The sequence below is a fragment of the Rhinichthys klamathensis genome, unplaced genomic scaffold, assembly GCF_029890125.1.
Source record: "Rhinichthys klamathensis goyatoka isolate OS25496 unplaced genomic scaffold, OSU_Roscu_1.1 h1tg000098l_1, whole genome shotgun sequence".
NCBI classification, from domain to species: domain Eukaryota; kingdom Metazoa; phylum Chordata; class Actinopteri; order Cypriniformes; family Leuciscidae; genus Rhinichthys; species Rhinichthys klamathensis.
Genome location: NW_026606637.1, coordinates 6,892,548 through 6,915,910, shown reverse-complemented (window position 1 = coordinate 6,915,910; position 23,363 = coordinate 6,892,548). Strand labels below are relative to the sequence as shown.

At 36.9% G+C, this 23,363-nt stretch overlaps 1 protein-coding gene across 1 annotated transcript in view; it reads left to right on the top strand.

Annotated features, from left to right (window-relative positions):
* Positions 1 to 19,520, top strand: part of suclg2 (succinate-CoA ligase GDP-forming subunit beta) — a 131,212-nt gene extending 111,692 nt beyond the window's left edge. The window contains exons 10-11 of the mRNA XM_056252827.1: positions 10,293 to 10,413; positions 19,277 to 19,520. Of these exons, the coding sequence (XP_056108802.1) occupies positions 10,293 to 10,413; positions 19,277 to 19,392 (237 nt within the window). The 3' untranslated portion in view covers positions 19,393 to 19,520. The remainder of the gene's footprint in view (positions 1 to 10,292; positions 10,414 to 19,276) is intronic.
* The last annotated feature ends 3,843 nt before the right edge of the window (positions 19,521 to 23,363 follow it).

Below are 23,363 nucleotides of genomic sequence, written 5' to 3'. Positions count from 1 at the left end.
AGTATTGAGTTCTGTTTGTTGAGAGAGAATTGAATGACGTGCCGTCTGAAAGGATGGTCTAGCTCATCTCTGTTATGCTTCAACCTGAAACGGTAGTTGTCACAGTTCACAACCCCACCACTAAGGCACAAGAGATGCAGACCTTGAAGCGGATACAGCCGACGCAAGGTTTCAATTCACCAGGACACACTGCAAATCCCCCCTCTCCCAGTCAATGTCTACAAATCCATTTCTGCTTTGATTGGTTTCTTTTCTTTCTCGGAAAGAAGGAGAGCAGGCACGTGTCTGACTGCAACTTCACGTGGTACGGGAGATAAAAGACGTTAGCAATGTAGGGTAGCCGCTGTTGATTTGCTGGATCTTTGAGAGAAAATGGCACGTGTTTCGAGAGAGCGGTTCAGTGGGAAACCGCTCTACGGAGAAGAGAGATTCTTGGAATAAGGGAGATTGAGGGTCTTTCAGGGAAACGTAGGGCCCTATGAAATCCGTAAAATTTTTCCCAAAATTCCATTTTACTTGAATTCCATGGTTTCTGTTTTAATGGTTTCAGTACATTTTAATAATAAAAAAAACCATGACTAATGAATTGAATTCATAAAAAATCAACAATTTAATCAAACTTTTACAAAAATGGGGATTTTTTTATATTAAAAAAAATGTTTTTACAGAATGTTTTTGTGGATTTCAAAAGCAGTGGTATTAAAAAAAAAACATTGGCAATTTAATCATATTTTAACATTTAAAAATGTTACTGAAAAATGAGTTCCTTTTATTTTTGGCAAACAAAGTGCTGCACAACGGAGGTTTACAGTTCAAATAAAAACATTATATTTAAAAATTAATGTTCCTTAAAAAAAATTAACTTTTAACACTTTTATTTCTATACTTTGAGATCTGCATTCTACTGCACTATAGTAATATATTTCTGTCACAGTTTCTTCAAGTTAAACAAAACGTTTATTTTGACGGCTTTTCGACCTTTCAGTCCATTTTTGTTTGAATATGATATGAGAGCAGCTCTGGAGATGATGATCATGTGGATTGTCCTCATATGAAACGTCAGATCCTGAAACCATGAGCATCACTCTTGCTTCAGGATGTTTAGTAGATGCAACTAAGCCACTCACATTCACAGAGACTTATTTAAATAGCTGTCTTTTTGCAATTTAAAGCTGCAGTCCGTGGTTTTTTAGGTAAAAATTATCCAAAATACATATTTGTGAAAATACATAACCAGCCAGTGTTCAAAACTATCTGCTTGCCATAGCTCGATTCAAAGCGGTAAGCTTGTAATAATGTTTTTAATTCCAGTGGTACTGGTGGATTTCCGCGGGAGATTCGAGCATGTCTTTGAGTCATTACGTCACATCTGTACACATAAAGAAGAGTCTCGGCTAGTATAGGCTATATTGCGTGTGAGGATGTTGGAGGTGGAGATTTATAGCCTTTTCTCACAGCACTTGATATAATTAAACTTATCAATTTGATGGCGGATCCAGAAAGGTTCAAACGACAATCACCAGTGACAACTGCAGATTCACCCGCTGTAAAATGCAAAAGACTTTGTTCGGACTTCGGACTGGCTACAGAAAAAGCAACCGGCCCATGCGAAAACAATGATAAATATCGGAAGGACATTACATGTAGTCACCCAATGCTGACGTTGTTAACATTAAAAATTTGAGGACAAAGTATAATTTGCACGGTTTTGCGTGATGATAAGCGATTTTTAGATTTAATCAGCGCGATTTACTGCAATGTCAGAACCAGAACAAAAGTGGATGTTATTTACTTGTTCAGATGACATTTCCTGGTGAAAATTATTATGTTGGTCATACTTCCAAAAATAATAATCTGTGATTCTGAATGCCAGTATCCACACCGGCGCGGCGACTGACAGCTGCACACTCAACATTGTGTTCATCCGCACTGTGCGGTGTTGAACTACAACTCGCGTAAAGTTGATAATTCCGCGAATAACTGCAATTGCAGATTTCGAACAGAGATGGCGACAAAGAGGAAAAACTGCGGACTGCAGCTTTAATATTCAATTTGAATAAATGAACAGCCCTACATTTCATTTCTACACGCAAAAGTTTTCAAATTTCATGCCATTCTGCATTTTACTGTATATTTGAATGACTTGAATGACTCAATTCCATTATTTCGTCCTCATTTTCTGCATCACCTTTGGAAATCAAAGAGCCCTAATAAAGGGATCCGTGTGCCACCATCATGAAGCTGTTATTTTTGAGAAAGATGGACAATCCCAAAATTCTAACATTTCTCTTTTTTTATGCATCCGTACATGCTGAAACTTATGTTGACCAAGAAGCATTCGATACGTTCAGCTCCAGCCAAAAGCCGGAAGAAAGATCCTGTCAAAAGCTGTCAATCAAGAAAAGTCCACCGGCAGTTCTCAAGTGTCTCCTAACACGAAGTGATACCCGGAATGGCGGTGTCAAGATTTGTCTATGTTTTGCCCGCTGATTTTTTGACATAATGCTTCATCTCCTTCACTCTGGGTGAAGAGAGAAGCTGTCATGCTTCAGCAGGCTGGATAATTATTTCTCTCTTATCCCCTGTGCCAGGCCCAATCTGAGCCCTCAATAACAGCCTGGGACCAAACCACGTCTTCCTATCCTCCCGTCCCTTTTTTCCTTTCTCTTTGCTCCAGAGGAACGACAGAACCACTGGCAATGGATTAGCAGAAGAGGGAAAATAGCCTCTAGATTCGATAAGATTGTGCCAAATGAGGAGAGCCAAAAGACGGAGATATCAAAAAAGGAAAAAAGCATTTTAACTTTCTTATCGACGGGACTGGCTTTTCTGTCACTAAGCTTACACTTCGCCAAAATATTTGAATATTATTGTCATATCTGTATGATTATGCCAAGTTTGGGTGACTGATATGAGGAGATATGAAGCCCAAGCTGTTTAAATGGCACATGTTAAAGCATTTTGTCCATCAGAAGTGTTCCCCAGCTCTGATAACATGCTGTTTTTCCTAAAAAAAAAGTGTCAGGAGTCTTTTGTATTGATGCTCGGACTGCTAAGGAAGCGATCTGCATGATATCCATCTATTACGGTCTACATACCTACACTGCCCTACAAAGCAAAAAGGCAGTAACTACGCAGAGTGCAGAACAGAGAAAAATGACTTTAAAGTTATCCTGTCATCCAGCCTAAGTAGTTGTAGGTAGATTATTGGACATGTGGCTGTTTTGTTACTTTATATTAGCTTATTCTTTGTACATATCAATCCTCATATTTAATTTGATATTTTACCCCTATTTTGCAGTTACTGTATTCTTGCTTTGTATTACTTACCAAAAACGTGGCACCATACCAAGGGAAAAGGCAGTAACTACAGATTCTCCAAAAACTTTTTTGCCACAACTTGGGCTCTGAGTCTGATACACTGTGTTTGAAATAATTTGAACCATTTGGACAACATTTTCAAAAATTTTGTGTTGCGAAACTAGTGTTGCGGAGCGGGCGTGTTACGGATATGGGGTGTACATTTTTAGTAATCAAAAATCATGTCTAATTAATTGAAATCATGAAACTTTCATTATAAACTATTATTAAACTTAAACAATATTTTAAAAACAAACATTTTTGGTCAAACAACATGCTGCACAATGAGCTTTACTGTTAAAATTACATTGAAGAAAAATTGTGATTATTCCTTTAAAATTTAAGTTTTAATCTTAATTTATTTGTAGTGTTAGTATTATTATTACATTGCGACGTTTCTAAATTCTACTGTACAGCAGTAATATTATTTCTTGTCAAGTTAAACCGAACTTTTATTTTGACGGGTTGCCGTGAAGACCGTGTCCTCATATAGGCAAAAAAACAGCTCGAGCGTCACACACGTGCTTCAGCGCGCGCGTATGTGTGTGTGTGTGTGTGTGTTAGTTTGGTAGGGGAACAATTAGGGGAAACACTGCATCTCAAACAAAATTTGTGGAAGTTAGAAGCGTGAAATCGCGAATGTTAAAACCGTCCCGTGAGGATGCCGCGAAATCAGCTGTGTGTTCACCATGGCAACAGTAACTACACTGCGCAGCAACACAGTTATTTTTTGTTAGGTAAAACATAACAAGAATACAGTAATGGATGTTACTGTACTCTTGCTTTGTTTCACTAGGGCTTTTTGCAGTTACTGTACAAACGACTACCATTTTTCTCCAAAACGACACACATTTGAGATAAGATGTTTTGTCACATAACAAAGGATGCCTTGAATGTCATGAAAATGATAATAACTCATTTTTGACCAAAAATGCAGTTACTGCCTTTTTGCTTTGTAGGGCAGTACAGAAACGCCATTATTCTGGTCCTCTAATCATGTGCTAAAACAAACAATTGCCCTCCGCTCCTTTTTTCAGATTGATGACGGCTGTCAGCCGCCCCTCTTTATTTGATAATGTTGGGTTTTAACCCTTGACCTCTGGCTTATTGAAGCATTCCACATCAAAAATGAGACTAAGGTGAGACAGCATTCAAAAGCTAGCGCGCGAAGCCTGCATCGCGCAGATAAACTGGAACAATTGTGCTAATAGGGTACAGAGAGACGCACGTTTTCACTCCTTTAGCACAATCTGTTAGGCCTTAACAAAAGACAGATGCACTTGCGCGGATTGATTAGCGCTGGTCAAGACACTCTTTTCTCTGGGAGCACAGCTGCCAATGTGCGGTTGGAAGATAATGCCAGCGTTGCCCGACCACACCACAGGCGTCCTGGCACTGATAGTGGCACAACGGTATTTCTAATGGGCGGCGTGTTAATCGGAATTTGCCTCCTTTTTTAAACCAAACAGCTTTTGTTTCATCTTGTTTTTGGAATTATTGTTCCAAGGCTATAAAACACATCACAGAGTATGTTGGAGGAAACTAATGACTGACCAGTGGGTGCAGTGAGTGTACAAGCTATTGACAAACCCGATGCCAACGCCAGAGCCGTCTCGTTTCACAGAGAACAGAACGTTCCCTGAAACGAAAGATACTCCAAAGCAAATAAAGATGAAAAGGCCTAGTCAAAAGTAGGCTGCTTACTTAAAAGGGAAAACAGACAAAGACAATGTACTGATGCAGTTGCTCACAGCTAGACCCACTGCAAACTAACAGCAACTTTGAGAGTAGCTGAGATGGGATACTTTGCTTAAGAGAGCTTGATACTGTTTGAGGCACCTTTCTGCTTATTTGGATGCAGAAAATCCTTCAAAATGCAGATTGTTTGGCTCAAACATAGTACAGTATATCTATCTGTATCTCTCTCTCCTCTCTCTCTATGGAAGAGCTATAAACGCTTGTATCCACAATGGGATATAAAAAAAAAAAAAAGGCAAATCAGACTTTTTATCTCATAGTTCTGACTGATTGTGAGTTTGTACTTGTACTGCAATTCTGACTTTATTTCTTCTGAGATATAAACAAAGAAATGCATGGGAAATTGTCAGAAATGTGAGATATTTCACAATTTGTATTTCTCAGAATTGTGATATATAAACTGCAAGAAAAAAGAGCATTTACCAATTAGATTTTTTGTTCATGGCTTCAACAAGCTTCTCTCTCTCTCTCTCTCTCTCTCTCTCTCTCTCTCTCTCTCTCTCTCTCTCTCTCTCTCTCTCTCTCTCTCTCTCTCTCTCTCTCTCTCTCTCTCTCTCTCTTTCTCTCTCTCTCTCTCTCTCTCTCTCTCTCTCTGTATGTCTGTCTGTCTATCTACAGTATCATTTAGGAGTACAGATGACATAATGATGTCTTCAAAGCTCTACTGCTGTATTGTACTGCTTATTTTCATTTATTAAACATGCTGATTGAATCATTAATTAGTTTAATTGGTTATAAATTGATATGATTTGAGCTTGTGCACAGCAATGAGTTGATGAAATGGGTCTTTGTAGCTATAAATGTAAGAATTGATGTGTTATCTATAAGTGGACAGCCAACACTAGCAAACTCAAGAGTAAGAAGCTTCATGTGTAGCATATACACAAAAAGTTGTTTTTCTAGATCAATACACTGTATTCTGTGTTCTGCCACTTAGCATCATTACCTGTAATACATTCAGCCGTCCTTTTCATCTCACTGTCATAAGCAAAGCTGCTTTTATTTAAGCTGAGTTGCGTGTGCTCCACTTTAACATTAATTCAATATGCTTGAAATGTGCTTCAGAATGTGCAAGCCTGGAGGTGTAGTCGACATTCCAACGGTGAAACGAAACGAGTTTGTTTTAAAAAAAAAAAAGAAAAATGAGAAAACAAGATCCTGCACCTCTGACAGTTTCTATCGCGTTTGTTCTTTTTCATTCGAAATCCCACTGGCAGTTTGAGCGAAGTGCACTATATTTTTACGAAGCAGCATTTACTCATGTACGAGAAAGCATAAATCATGCCTCCTGTATCATTAATAAACATAGATGTCAATAGGAAACGCATGACTGGAAGATATATGACTGTGCACAATAAAGGCCGAATTGAAAAATATGCTGCTTCTGTCGATGCTATAGTTTGGAGGATGAGAGACTGTGCTGTTGCTCTTGGATCTGTGCTGCCCTCTAGTGCCAGTGTGGGGACTGTAAAGAACCAGCTTGATGTCAGTGAAAACCTCAAGCTCCTGGGAACAGCACAGAGCTTATGATGCACCAGATGTCACTCAAATGTGACAGGAAATGACATCACAAATCAGTTTGTTTTATCTTAATCTTCTTTTCTTGTATTTGAATCACGTATTTGATCATTTTTAAATATATAGTTCATATGTATTCAATATATATCTTAAATCTTAACATTTTATCCTCGCCTTAATTTTAATTACTATTAATTATCTACCTGTATTTCAGTCTTAAGTTGACAGAAAATACATCACAAATTGTTTTGTTTTTATCTTAATTTTAGTTGCTTGTAGATTTATCACATCATTTATAATTGTTTATGTATGTATTGTAATTCATATTTTGTATTCACCTTACATTATACTTCACCTTACATCTAAAGTCTCTTATGCTCATCAAGCCTGCATTTATTAGATCAAAAATACAGAAAAGTTTTTTAATATTGTGAAATGTTATATAAAATAATGTTTTTTATTATTTAATATACTTTAAAATGTAATTTATTCCTGTGATTAAGCTGAATTTCCAGCGTCATTACTCCAGCGTCATTACTAAACAGTTGAGCTGCTTAATATTTTTTTATAACCTATGATACTTTTTTCAGTATTATTTTATGAATAAAAAGAACAGCATTTATTTAAAAAAGAAATCTTTTGTAACATTTTATATCACTTTTGTTTATTTTACATATGCATATGATTACATATGTTATTGCTTGTTTCTGCTTCTTTGCATGTGTTTTGATCAGGAGATTATTCCGTAATCTTTGAGAAGATGTGTAATAGCGCCACGTTCCGTATAACAGTGAAAACACAAAAAGCTGGAAATTTCCGTCAATGGCGGGTAAAGAGTTAATAGATGTAATATAGCATATTCCACGCTAAATCGCACGCATAAAGCTTACCGCAAAGCACCAGCAAAAGTAATAATTTTGAATGTGTCGGGGAAAAAATATCAAGAAGATATTTTCATTATTTATTATAAGCTAGTGTTTTCCGAGTCAGTTTCAGCTGCAAAGACGAATTTGTCGATGCTGACTCGCCATATCTGTAACTGTAACTAATACAATTTCGTTCGACTAAGCCTGTTCTAGTCGACTAACGTTTAGTTGACTATTAGGGGACAGCCCTAGTCTGTATACATGTCATGCTTTTTCCTCTCCACATCCTGCTAGAGTTGTACATTAATGTGTAATCTGCAGTAGTTCAGATGGGGATTGATGGGGAACGCGCAACAGATGTAGACATTCTGCAGTCATGGTAAATACCTGGCAGTCCCAGTATCAGCAGCTGGACATTACAGACACTTTCTCTCTCTGTCTCCATGCAGTCTGTCAGATCGACTAACAGACCCTACACTCATCTGCTGTGTGAGTGGGAATCTGCCGTTCCAGGGTCACATGCTGGAGTCTCTGGCACCGCGCGCCCCTTTATTGTGTCAGCAACACCCAAGCCAGGTGTATTTTCTTTTCCTTTTGTTTTGGCGTGGATTTATTTATATCTCAAGTTGACAATGAGACACTAGCTGTATGCGATATCTCAGGATGTAAAGATGTGGATGTGCCATCTGGCTGCTCAGGTGGGCTTGTACCTGTTGGAGGAGGAGGAGGAGGCGTCTTGCCTGTCTGTCAGTCTCGGCCTCTATCTATTTCTGTCTCTGTCTTTTCACCTCTCCTCTCTGTCAGACTTTGGGTTGATCATTGATTTTTTTGTTCTTTTCATGTATGTGTGGCTGGGTCTCAGTCTGCTCACTAGTAAGTGCAGGGAATCAGCCTTTCTGAGGGCTGTCAGAATTGTTGCATTTCCTGTATCCACTGCAAAATCTATTTAATTATCGAAAATGTTGTCTTAAATCTCTGAAGGCATCAAAGTCTATTTGTGTTTTGTTTATTATGTATTATATATGAATTGGAGTTAAATAATATAATATTTAAATATTAAAATGTATAATGTTTATTTTTTATGTTATTTTACTTATCTATTATTGTTGTTATTATTACATTTTACTGACAATCTGTGCTTAATGCAGAATAAACAGTTCATAATGTTAACAATTTAATATAATAACAAGGTTTTCAATATATGTATTTTGATTATTATTATCATCAATAATGATAGTTATCATAATTATAATAATAACTACGTTTTACTCTACATGTAGGAAAAACCTAATTTATTTTTTAATGCATTATTATTATTATTTATAATTTTACATAATTTTGTGGGTCTAAAAATTCAGGATAAACAGTTAATAATGGCTTCTTTTTTTTTTTTTTACATGCTATTGTTATCATCATCGTTATCATTATTATAAATAATAATAATAATACATTCCATTACCACTTTTCATTTTATTTATTTTATCCAATTATTATTATTCATTATACTGAAAAAAATTAATTGTAAAATTTTTACGTGTTTTACATTATTATTAGTATTATTAGTATTATTATTATTACATTCCATGACCCTTTGTAATGCTGGATCAACACAGTTCGTAGTGATATTTTTTATATACATTATTATTATTAGTATTAGTATTATTCTTGTCATTATTATTATTATTATTATATTTATAATTTCACAATTTCTGCTTAAAATGCAGGATGAACACAGTTAATAATGTCACAGTGCTTTTAAAATACCTAAAATGACATTGCATAATGCTGTTATAGTGTGAAATTACAAAGTACAAGCTATATGTGATGTGTGACCTCAGATGATTGAGTTATTAGCATCCCAATGTTCAGAAGACATTGCTATTGCCTAAATTCTTATTCCGAATATACGGTATATACAATTAGACGGTAAGGTGGGTAACAGCATTTTTCGATAATAATCTGCCAATATCTCTCTAATCCTCAGACATGTAAACATCATTACCAGCAGTCACTCCCACAGATTAGCACAGATTGAGTAAACATGCCAAATTAATCTGATCTGTTGGCATGCTAATTTGACTGAAATGAATTAACATTGAGTTATTTAAATTCTTCCCTTGTAAGAGTAACACAATCATGAGCTGTGCTATGACTGTGTGTGTGTGTGTTTGCACAGTTTAATATCCCTTTGATTGCTACTATACATTTATGTAAATTATTGTCAGATCGTGTTGAAGTATAATCTGCTTATTTTCTTTTGAGGAATTATGGTCATTATATAGCATTGTTAGCACAGCTGATACCGTGCGAGACTCAAATATCCAGCTTCTCTTTAGGTGGGCTGCTCATTTCAGGACTTAAGCACCCCAAATCTCTTTTCCAACCCCATGAAGGTTTTAGCACACTAGTGTTAATAGCCGATTTGGCAGCTGTTCTTCATTCATGTGAGCTTTGGGTTTTCTCCAGTCATGGAAAGCCTGGAAATATTGGAAATGTTATATCATTTTATAAATAATAGAAATTGCCATGAATTTCCCATGATCTTTCAGCATGAATATGAGCTTTCCTAGTATCCTAAACTCTAAAATGTTGAATTGCATTGAAATCGATTGTTTTTTTGTATGTTTTTTACATTATCCAGTAATAATAGACATGTGCTGGTTAAAATATGCAAGAACCCTGAAGGTTTTTCTTTCTTGCCTTTTTATCTTCTTAAATTTTGCATTTGCCAAGACAGGCTACGTTTCTATCTCAATAAAGCATCTTTTTCACTTCTATTTCCGCATTCAGGTAGAGGCCATCTTGGTAAACATCTTCGGAGGGATTGTTAACTGTGCCATCATTGCTAACGGCATCACCAAGGCCTGCCGAGAACTGGAGCTCAAGGTTCCCCTGGTGGTCAGACTCGAAGGTGGGTGTGGCCAAACAATATTTGCCATTTTTGGAATCAAAGGTTCCAATTTACCTTTTAATTTTTCAAATGTGCTCAGTAAAACCCTTTAACAAAAGCCATGTCTGTCAAGTGAAGAGTTTGTTGGTGTTGGTTAGCAAGCGCGTCACGACACAGCAGTTGTTGGTGGCTGTGAGAGGAGCAGAGGGGCCAGGCGTTGATTGCGGGACCTCTCACCTGTGTATGCTAATGCTACTTGCTCGTGTGACACCGGGTCCGGCCTGATCCCATCTGGCCATTAGGATAATTGGCAGAAAACAGCTGAGTCGTTTTGCCCAGAGAGAGTCATATACTCCACTCCATTAGTTTTCTGCCCCTCGTTTGTCCATGCCGTAGCCTGTCCTTCTGAGGATCGCTTAAATATAGGACAAGAGCAGCATGAAGATAGTTAGCTAAATTAAATACGCATTATATTTAATTTTCTGATAATATTTGCACTTTTAATGTCGCCAAACCTGATGGCGATTTGCCTGATACATCATTGAACACAGTTTAAATGGTTAAAGAAACCGTTCACCCATTCTGTCATCATTTACTCCTGTCATTTCAAACCTGTATGACTTTCTGTCTGAAGGTGCAGGCACATTTATCGTCGTTTGGCGAATTTTTGCATGGCAAAATCCAGTCATTTCAGGCGCTCTGGAATTCAATGGGAGGGTGAAAAATCTCTCCATGCAGATTTCACAACAGGTTCAAGTTGGTCACGTGATTTCGACACCTCATGTCGAATTACAGTAGTTATGGTGTGAAAGTAGCATAAGCTCGTTGTTTTGTTTCTGGAAGAACTGTAAAAGGGGGTTGCTGTTTCGGTTCCTGTGCTCTGTGACTGACGTCTGTCTAACTCGGCATAGCCTGAAACGCACTGATGACGTGTGATGTCTGCGCGTGCGCGGAGGTATAGAAATGCATACATTGACAGGCAGGTAGAACATCGTATCATTGCATTCGGACCGGATGCAATGATTGGACGGGCATTTTATGGTCCTACCCCTTCCACAGAAGATATACACTCACCGGCCACTTTATTAGGTACCCCATGCTAGTAACGGGTTGGACCCCCTTTTGCCTTCAGAACTGCCTCAATTCTTCGTGGCATAGATTCAACAAGGTGCTGGAAGCATTCCTCAGGGAGTTTGGTCCATATTGACATGATGGCATCACACAGTTGCCGCAGATTTGTCGGCTGCACATCCATGATGCGAATCTCCCGTTCCACCACATCCCAAAGATGCTCTATTGGGTTGAGATCTGGTGACTGTGGAGGCCATTTTAGTACAGTGAACTCATTGTCATGTTCAAGAAACCAATTTGAAATGATTAGAGCTTTGTGACATGGTGGAAGTAGCCATCAGAGGATGGGTACATGGTGGCCATAAAGGGATGGACATGGTCAGAAACAATGCTCAGGTAGGCCGTGGCATTTAAACGATGCCCAATTGGCACTAAGGGGCCTAAAGTGTGCCAGGAAAACATCCCCCACACCATTACACCACCACCACCAGCCTGCACAGTGGTAACAAGGCATGATGGTTCCATGTTCTCATTCTGTTTACGCCAAATTCTGACTCTAACATCTGAATGTCTCAACAGAAATCGAGACTCATCAGACCAGGCAACATTTTTCCAGTCTTCAACTGTTCAATTTTGGTGAGCTCTTGCAAATTGTAGCCTCTTTTTCCTATTTGTAGTGGAGATGAGTGGTACCCGGTGGAGTCTTCTGCTGTTGTAGCCCATCCGCCTCAAGGTTGTGCGTGTTGTGGCTTCACAAATGCTTTGCTGCATACCTCGGTTGTAACAAGTGGTTATTTCAGTCACTGTTGCCCTTCTATCAGCTCGAACCAGTCTGGCCATTCTCCTCTGACCTCTGGCATCAACAAGGCATTTCCGCCCACAGAACTGCCGCTCACTGGATGTTTTTTCTTTTTCGGACCATTCTCTGTAAACCCTAGAGATGGTTGTGCGTGAAAATCCCAGTAGATTAACAGTTTCTGAAATACTCAGACCAGCCCTTCTGGCACCAACAATCATGCCACGTTCAAAGTCACTCAAATCACCTTTCTTCCCCATACTGATGCTCGGTTTGAACTGCAGGAGATTGTCTTGACCATGTCTACATGCCTAAATGCACGTAGTTGCCGCCATGTGATTGGCTGCTTAGAAATTAAGTGTTAACGAGCAGTTGGACAGGTGTACCTAATAAAGTGGCCGGTGAGTGTATATACAAATAAATAAATTTAGACCACTCAGGGATTGCTATCAGGATGTGAAGTCTTTCAACCAGCATATCAAAAAAATGTTTCCTAAACAAATCGCCTACCCTGCCTTAAGCATGAGGGTGATTAAATGTAGCCTTTGTAAGAAAAATATAAAGCAAAACATTAAATGTGCAAAAAAAAAGATATATATATACTCTTCAACTGTGAGTGACGGAATCTAAAACAAAAATCCAGAAAATCACATTGTATGATTTTTAATTCATTTGCATTTTATTGCATTGACATAAGTATTTGATGCATCAGAAAAGCAGACCTTTTTGGTACAGAAACCTTTGTTGGCAGTTACAGAGATCATACGTTTCCTGTAGTTCTTGACCAGGTTGGCACACACTGCAGCAGGGATTTTGGCCCACTCCTCCATACAGACCTTCTCCAGATCCTTCAGGTTTCGTGGCTGTCGCTGGGCAATACGGACTTTCAGCTCCCTCCAAAGATTTTCTATTGGGTTCAGGTCTGGAGACTGGCTAGGCCACTCCAGGACCTTGAGATGCTTCTTACGGAGCCACTCCTTAGTTGCCCTTGGTGTGTGTTTCGGGACGTTGTCATGCTGGAAGACCCAGCCACGACCCATCTTCAATGCTCTTACTGAAGGAAGGAGGTTGTTGGCCAAGATCTCGCGATACATGGCCCCATCCATCCTCCCCTCAATACTGTGCAGTCGTCCTGTCCCCTTGAATGATGTTTCCACCTCCTTGCTTCACGGTTGGGATGGTGTTCTTAGGGTTGTACTCATCCTTCTTCTTCCTCCAAACACGGCGAGTGGAGTTTAGACCAAAAAGCACTATTTTTGTCTCATCAGACCACATGACACATCTCCCATTCCTCCTCTGGATCATCCAGATGGTCATTGGCAAACTTCAGACGGGCCTGGACATGCGCTGGCTTGAGCAGGGGGACCTTGCGTGCGCAGCAGGATTTTAATCCTTGACGGAGTAGCGTGTCACTAATGTTTTTCTTTGAGACTGTGGTCCCAGCTCTCTTCAGGTCATTGACCAGGTCCTGCCATGTAGTTCTGGGCTGATCCCTCACCTTCCTCATGATCAGTGATGCCCCACGAGGTGAGATCTTGCATGGAGCCCCAGACCGAGTGAGATTGACCGTCATCTTGAACTTCTTCCATTTTCTAATGATTGCGCCAACTGTTGTTGCCTTCTCACCAAGCTGCTTGCCTAATGTCCTGTAGCCCATCCCAGCCTTGTGCAGGTCTACCATTTTACCCCTGATGTCCTTACACAGCTCTCTGGTCTTGGCCATTGTGGAGAGGTTGGAGTCTGTTTGATTGAGTGTTGTGGACAGGTGTCTTTTATACAGGTAACGGGTTCAAACAGGTGCAGTTAATACAGGTAATGAGTGGAGAACAGGGGGGCTTTTTAAAGAGAAACTAACAGGTTTGTGAGAGCAGGAATTATTACTGGTTGGTAGGTGATCAAATACTTATGTCATGCAATAAAATGCAAATGAATTACTTAAAAATCATTCTTTGAAAAAATGTTTCCTGATTTTTGTTTTAGATTTTGTCACTCACAGTTGAAGAGTACCTATGATACAAATTACAGACTTCTACATGCTTTATAAGTGGGAAAGCCTGCAAAATCGGCAGTGTATCAAATACTTGTTCTCCCCACTGTACATATAACGACTAGTATTCCAAGTCGACTAGCAGCAGTATCGTTTAATCAACTATTCGTCTATATTCTCCCACATCCCTAATGTATATTATTTTTTTTTATTTTTTTTGAGAGTGAACTACCCTTTTAAATTAAATGGCTAAAAGCCTTCTTATCATACACAGTGCAAAAGTAATTACTGAGACACCATTTTCACGAAGCATTTTCCATCCAAATGAAAATGCCTTAAAGCAATACTGACTCAGATTCGCCTGCCGTCTCTGGAAAAGTGAATTAGCCACAGTGGCCTGAAAGCCCTTGGTAATGGGTGTAAGAGGCAGCATGCTGCTTACAGATCGATCCTCTATTCTGTCTCTCTGTCTGTGGCTGATCATGTCTGACAGATCACTATAAGATGGTTCCCAGCTTGGAGTTTAGTTTGTATTAGCTGTCTATTGATTCAGGCCCTTCTCTTACCCCAGCCTCTCCATAAGTCCCACCTTTCCAAGAAAGACTACAGTTATACATGTGTGCGTGAAACTCGTACTCTCTTCTTCCAGCTTTTCTACAATCAGCTCCTTCATATAGACACCTAAGGCTGTCAATGACGCATAATGAACATCCTGTTATGGATATTAGATTTTGTTCTTCAACATGCTGGATGATCTGTGGTACTCAATAGTACTCAGTTCAAGCCAACAGTGCAACCTAGTTGCCATCAAAGTTTACTCAAATCCATTGGGCAGATTTCAAATTTAAAAATCGAAATATTTTGATTAATATCAATATTCGTCCTCTCGTCTTTTTATAAGCACTTGAACTGCTCCGTCTGGTTTTATGATTGTTATGCTCAAAACTGAGTGCTGAATCTGATGTTGTGAGTCAAAAACTGACCTCTCTTTAAGCTTTAAGGGCAAGCAGAATAATGTTGAATTTAATAATTGTGTTGATCACCTCTGTTTGCTTGTACAGATATATTGGCATTGCTGCCCTAAAGGCTGTTGCATATATTATATATTCGGATTCTGCACTGTCTGTGTAAACGAATCGGCTATGTATGTCATATACTGTAGATGCATAAAGCATTATTCAAATTGTAATTAGATATGATATAAAATGTTTATATTTTTTGTGTTTTTCAATAGTGTAAATTGCTTGTTTGTACCAAAAATATCATAGAATTACTACTGAGAGGAGAAAGTATGTAAAAGCATGATTTCTGCATGAAAATCTCCTAAAATATGATGTGTATCACTCATTTTGAAAGTCGTACAATAATTTAAGGCAAATCATATCAGTTTGGTTTTAAAAAGTGTTTTTTTCTTTTACAATACGTGTGTATTTAAAGATTAGTTCATTCTAATGTATGCCTTGTTCATAGGCCATTCCATATTGATTGATTCTGTTTGGTTTTGGTGTTAAGTTGGTCTCTAGCAGCACCTAGTGGCAGTAAATGAGTACAAAACTGTGGTCATGTCAGCTCTTAGAAGCTGAGATCAATATACTGTACACATCTCCACATTCACAACTTATTCTGTATGTATACTGACGCTTAAAAAGAAAACATACAACACACAAGGCCATCAAAGTGCCGCAGATCAGAGCAGTCTGAGCATAAAACTCTTCAGTGTGTGTGTGTGAGTATGTTTCATGGCTTTTGTTTAAGTTTGCTCTCGGTGCCCTTAGACGACTCAGCATTGTGAAGCGGTGTCAGTCGGCGGATATTCTATCCTCCCAGCACACGGCCCTGCTCGCCCTCGTCCTCTGCTAATGAAATTATACAATTGATTGTTTTGTGCTGCCAAATGTGGGAGACGTGTTAGAAATGAGTTATTGTGCGAGCGGACAAAAGCGCTGAAATATCAGTAGTTAAGTGGTGCTGGTAATTGAATTCCTCATGAAACTGCTATTGATTAGAACATCCTCTCTCCTGAGAGAGCGAGTATTATCATAATTACACTGCAGGACAACAACAACACACTCACACAGACAGACGTGTACGTGGAGAGATACTAATACATGGCTATAGAGATTCATTATATATATAAATATACTGAAACATTAAAAGACATTTTCGCACAGGTAGAGTTCCAGAACTAATCAAATAATGTTCAGATTTATATGTAGGCCAATATGCAGGATAACGCATGCTTCTAAACTAATTTTCTGCCACATGGATCATAAACGGATGAGGATTTGGAGTCGTGGCTTAGCATTTAGCATGTAGATCTGTGGTGCTCATGTGGGCGATGCAGGTTCAAGCCTGGCTCACCCCATTCCCCCTTTTCTTCTGTTATTTTCTAGTCAATCTCTACAGTAAAGTGTATATTTATCAATTTAAATATATAAATAAAGTTACGTTTAAAATCAAAGATGCATTTAAAAGTTATAAATGATTAAATAGAATGCATAATATAAAAAATACATTTTAAATACGTATGTGAATAATTAAAAAAAAACATTAAATACAATATAAAACTGGTTATAAAAATAAAATATAAATAAAAAAATAAAAAATTGTAATAGTTAAAAAAAATTAAGTATATGAATAATTAAATAACATTAAAATATAATAAAGTTAATAAAATAAATTAAAACGTTAAATAAAATATAAAATAAAACAAAATAAATTAAATTAAAATAAAATATATAATAGTTAAAAATGTGTATGGTGTGTATATTAATAATTAAATAAAATATTACAATATAATAGTTTATAAATTTAAAATATAATAGTTAAATAAAAAGTAAATGTTTAAAGTATATTAATGAATAATTAAAGCATTAAATATATTATAATACAGTATATAAAACGTAAATAAAATATATAGCCTAATAGTTAAATAAAAAAGAAACTTTTAAATAAGTATATGAAAAGTCAAATAAAATATAAAATACAATAAAGTTAAAAAATTATGATATAGGTTATAAATTAAAATGAACTGCATAATAAAGTGAAAAAAATAGTTTTACATTAATTTTAAAAGCAAATTTAAAAATGTAATGGAAAACATTATTATAATATTTATTAGACAACCTTTTTGCTCAATTTATCTTTTCAGACATTTAAAAACAAATTCAAGTAAAAAAAAAAAAAGAGAGAGAGAGAGGAGAGAGAGATATCCATCTTTTAGTCTTTCTTTTGACACGTTCTGTTCACGTTTCACATGTTTTGTGAGTGTGATATTCTCCCCCTGGAGCTGCACATTCACCTGTGAAATCATCACCTCTGTCATCACCAGCTGCTCAACATGTGCTCTGCCTGTCATTCCTCTCATCTCACACCTGACATTCCTTATCCTTGTCGTCTTTCTTCCTTTCCTTCTCATTCCATCCTCAGATTTCTGATTTGTTTCATTGTGTTGGCCCCGGCCCCTGGCCGTGTGTCAGGGGGCCATAGTTCAGTGACATTCAGAGTCACTGTGGAGACCGCAAGGGCAGCCCATGCAAAATGATCCAGCGCGTGCTCATTCGGGACCTCTGCAGCTGGCACCAACACGTCCCCCCGGCCAGCAAACGGAGCACTTGCATTTCCAGCCAATGGAACGAACAACGCTATTACTATTCAGCCAATGGAACATTTCCTGTCCTTTTTAGCCAATGGAACGATCCTAACGCATTTTCGAAACCACTGACTCTTCAAACCAGCAGAGACGCACTCCCCAAACTCAATCCTTGCCCGTCAGTTTTTGGAGAAAACACTTTTTTTTTTTAAGTCTAGAAAGATTTTCCTCGTTAGGCCTTATTGTAAGGATGGTAGGCTACATCATGATAGGGATGCACTGATATTCAAATTCAGGCGAAGATATTCAAGAATATATATTTTTTAAATAAGTATTATATTATATTATGTCATATTATATTTTCATTATGTTATGGTCAATATTATAGACCTAACCTAATTTGTTGGCCTATATCACTAAACTGTTTTTCATGATATGTATTATATATTATATTATTTATTTATGTTTTATTATTGTTTACATTTCTATTTATATAATATTATTTCTACATATATATATATATATATATATATATTTTTTTTAGTTATGGGCAATATTACTGACCTGAACTATAAATACTCTCAAAAAAAGCAATATTTTTATTTACTAATATTATTTTATAATATGGCATAACCTATTTATGTAATGTATTATTATTTATTTTAATGCTAAGTTTGGTATTATGCAAATGATATTGATATTATGCAAAATTATATATTATATTATTTATATTTTATTTTATTCATTTTTGTATTTTTTTTTTTTCCATTTTCATTTTTTGTATTTATATAATATCATTTATATTTTTAATTATGATATAGGTTATATTTAAAACCTATACTAATTTGTCTAAAAAATTATCACACAAAAAATATATTTTTGTGTATATTTGTATTTGATAATATTTAATATATCATATTTATTTTATATTTTGTGGGCCTAGATATAATCAATATATTTAAAGTATAAGTTTGGTATTACAGAAATTGTTCAAGTTTGTCTGTAATAAGTAAACACAATTGGATAATAAATATTAGCTATAAATAATAATAAAAATGATATTTTTATAATATATCATGCATACTACAACTATAATTATTCGTGAACCTGAGATGCACATAAATAATTTTTACATTTCTAATGTTATGTCCAAGTGAAAAACTGTTATTGGAAATTAGTCCAATATTAAATATCCAACAGTGGATATTATTAATATCCTATATATATATATATAAAATACATATATATATATATATATATATATATATATATATATATATATATATATATATATATATATATATATACATACAGATGCCAATTAAAATCTATTGTGCATCCTTGATGGTATAAGAATCTGTGTGTCAGAATAAAAGTGAAGGCATAAAAATCCCCATTAACCAAAGTGTCTTTGCTATTGTTATATTTCCATGTTCAGGAACCAATGTTCATGAGGCGAAGCGTATCCTGTCTGAGAGCGGGCTTCCCATCACCTCTGCCAGTGACCTCGATGATGCGGCCAGGAAAGCTGTTGCTGCCATTGCCAGGAAATAAAATCATACATGCATTCACACATTCTCAAAACAAACATACCATTATTATACATACACCAATAGAGCTGTGGCCTGCATCCCCATGACATAAACAAAACAGCCTTACACACTTCATTCACAGAGAAAACTGCACACAATTCCTGAGAAGAAGCCTCTTCTCTCGCCTGCCTTCTGAACCACAGCTACATACCAGTCTGCCCAGTTTTTCCAGGAACAGAACTGTTTTTGAGATCTTCTTCACAGCCCCTAAAATCCGGCTCTCAATCTAATCCAGCCATTTCTATAGTTAAATAAATAACTCATTCATTGCCTTACTTTAAGCATTTTAATGGAAACTTTCCTTTATTGATTATGAGTATGGATTTATTTTTTCAAGTTAAAATATTAAGATAAAAAATGCTTAATTGCATTCCATATTAATTTGTATCGCCTTAAGTAAACCATGAAACAATGCATGTGGTGGAATAGCCTCGTTTTTATGCAACTGAACTGTGAAATACATCTCGAATCTGATATTGATTTCTTAATCTCCATATGATATCACCGTCCCAGTCTGATTTTTGGTTTGCCTTGTTTATAAGAGTGTGATAAGACTTTTAATGGGTATAAGATTTAAAACTCTAGATTAAGTACTGCCAAATGGTTATTCAACATTAAATGCAATATTGAAGTTATTGAAGTAAGTTTCCTGATTACATGTAAAAAAAAATCAGTGCATTATATTGTATATTCAATAAGATTTTTTTTATTAAACATAAAGTGGTGTGGTTTTTCTACTGTGCCTATCATGAGGATGTTTTACAAGTTAAACACCCATGATGAATATATAAATAGCTTTTTTTAATCCTGAATGTATTTTCAAAGTTAATGTATATCTAAAATGAGTCAACAATAGTGAAAATAAAATATTTCAATGAAAAATTCAACTTTTTTTTCTCTTTTGTTTACTTTTTTGAGAAGAGTTGAAGTTTATTTTTTTTTTAGATTGAGCATTAGAATAATTGTCTGCAAATAAGAGTATCATTAAGAAAAATGTGTTTTTAATCCACTAGCCATAATTACATACAAGAGTGTGTGTTCACTGGCGTTTTCTGAAATCCATGCTTGTCAGCGGGTTGAAACATTTAATGGATTATCTGTCAGGCGATCCGAGAGCACACTCGCACCAGATCAAGTGCCTCGAGCAACAGACCTCGGTCTCACTTTCTCCTCGTCTTCTTACTCTTTTTCATCCGCTCACTTCTCACTCTTCAGTCTCGAAGTCAAATTGATGGCGGGAATGGCGAAACCAACCCACTCGGCCTTACAAAGTGCTGATTTTTGACCCAGTGATGTCTTGACATGGCGTACATATCCACAAAGTTACATGTGAAGGTGAAGTGCGGATTGGTGTAAATCGAGGAGATGGTTCAATAATTGCCTATTTCAAGCTCTTCCTTCAGCGTGTCAAATACGAGTGTGTTGATGGATTACACTGTGGAGTTTGAGTCTTGTTAGAATACGCTCTTGCTGCGTCATTGTATAATTCAGAGGTCATTGAATGTGTGTGTGTGTGTCGGGCAAGGTAAATGTAATGACCAAAATTAGTGCCGCTTTCTTATATAAATATAGATGAGCTGAAAACCGCTAGGATCGTCTTATCGCCAACCCTTGAGATGATACTGACTGTGAAGACAACAGATAATAATAGCTAGCTGCCATATTGTGGTTTGAAAGCTGCTATTCCATATCCTGATCTCATTAAAGAGCCATCTTTCTTTAAACACCCTTGTATTTGTTCAGTTTTGAAAGTATTTCGGTCACTTTTTTTTCCTCCAGAATAGATGTCAAAACGGTAATTGCCACTTTGGGAATCTGTCTTTTGAGTTTAGCGTGAAACTGATCGCCAGCCTCTTCGTAAAAAGCGCAATTTTCTTCCTGGACAGTAAGGTCAAGTCATCCGTTCAGGAATATTGGTTATTTATTGTGTCGTTTAGAGGTAATGCCACAAATTTATTAGTTCATAAACCAGCAATGTGCTTTGTAGATGGCGTGTCGCGGTTGTATTTGGCTTGTCAGACACATGGGCTATTCACTCATTATGTGCTGCCACTTCAGTACGTTATGGTGGGAGTCTAAAATGGACGTCTAGAGCTCTTCTGTATGAGTTTAATACAGAAGTTGCATTGGGTACTTCTCAAGGTCAGGTAGAAGTTTCCAGAAAACTTGCCTGAGGAATAAGTCTGCCAGTTTCCTGACCTCTTGCTGTCCTTGAGCTTTAGGAAGTATCGTCGTCTAAAGGATTGCCTTCTGTCACTGTAAAACTTCACAAAGAGGCTCGTCTTATGGATTTCTGCACGGCATTATTGCGGCGAGCCATAAAAGACAGTGCTGGATATGTTTTACAACAAAGCTGAAGGGAAAATGTTGGCCGAAAGCGCTCTCAGGTGGTTGGTTTTGTTATCTAGTCCGTGCTTTATATTCAGGTCTCATGGTTTGGCCATATAGCACAGATGGGCAGAGAAATCCATTTCCCTCTTATAGAATTGCAGCCTGGGATTCTGTAATTGCAGCACTTTTAGATCGATTTAAATTACTCTTTGTCTCCTTAACAAGGGGTTGAGTTAGTGGAGGATGAAAAAGGAAAAAGTTACTAAAGTGACACACTTGATCCCTTGAATGAAAATTTATTTCACTTTTTGTTTTTGCCTGAAATAATACATCTCACAGTCTTGAATTCTCTATTCCAGCTTTATTTTTGTTCTTCGATGCAATAACTGTGATTATTTCTGATCTTTATTTGTTCCTCATGTATGTGGCATGCCTTCCTCATATCAAAACTTTCACAGTATGTAAATAGTCCTAATCTGTACCTTTTACCTAGATTATTTAGCATTTTATGCTAGAATATTAGGTTGATAGAACTTGTTGTTGGATGAAAAAGGACATCCATGTTGTCTTTATCTATACTCAGTGAGGAAATATCTTTCCATCTCCTTTATAATTTTTGATCTTTTAGTTTGATGAACTCTGAACTATAAATTAATATTGCGAATTAACATTTTACCAATAACGCTTCCAAATGTCACAGTCTGACCTCTTGACCTCGTCAGTGTGAAGCTTCACAATTTGCAGTGTTGCTAGATAGTGGAGTATAGATAATATATTTTATTCATTCATTATTATTCTATTTATTATTATATAAAATATAATGAATAAAATTATATATTATGTACGTAATGATAATATTGATCATATTGTTTTAGGATTAATTGAGGGATTTAAAGTAATTTCTTATGCTTAAAGCATCATGTGACCAAACACACCATATGGACAAAAGTCATCAACGCTCTTCTAATTCCATAACAGAAGAGTTCCAAACTTCCACTGGCATTAATATCAGCACAGAAACACCAGCGGGAGCTTCATGGAATGGGTTGATGTTCAAGCAGACTAATAACAAACACATAAATGCATTACATTACAAGTTTATGTAGGATAATGTTGATTAATTAAATTAAGACAAGGGACATTTTGTAAAACATATCTACAGTAAGTGATCTCTGACGGATCCGTGACCGTCATGTTTCCCGCCGGCAGCCGAACCACATGCTGACGACGGACCGGGCGGACCCGATGAAGGTGCTGTGACAGTGTGCACCAAAGGAACCACACCAGCCCAGAGTCTCACTTGGTTCTTGCTTTGGCATCCCATGTTGAACTCCATCATATCGCCTGGATTATAATCATCCGGTCTAGAGTGAACGCTACTCACTACCGCGTTTTTCGAAGCAGGTGCAGAAGTGAAGTCCCGTCTCTTCACCTGCACAAAACGCACCCAAAAAATAGCACCATCCTTTTTCTTGTTCAGAAACCTTTGGACTCGATGTCCTAACAGGCCATAATTCACAATAATTTACCATGACGATGATAAATTGAAATACAATAACTACCGAAAACACACTGAATCACGGCCACTCCCACTGAATACCA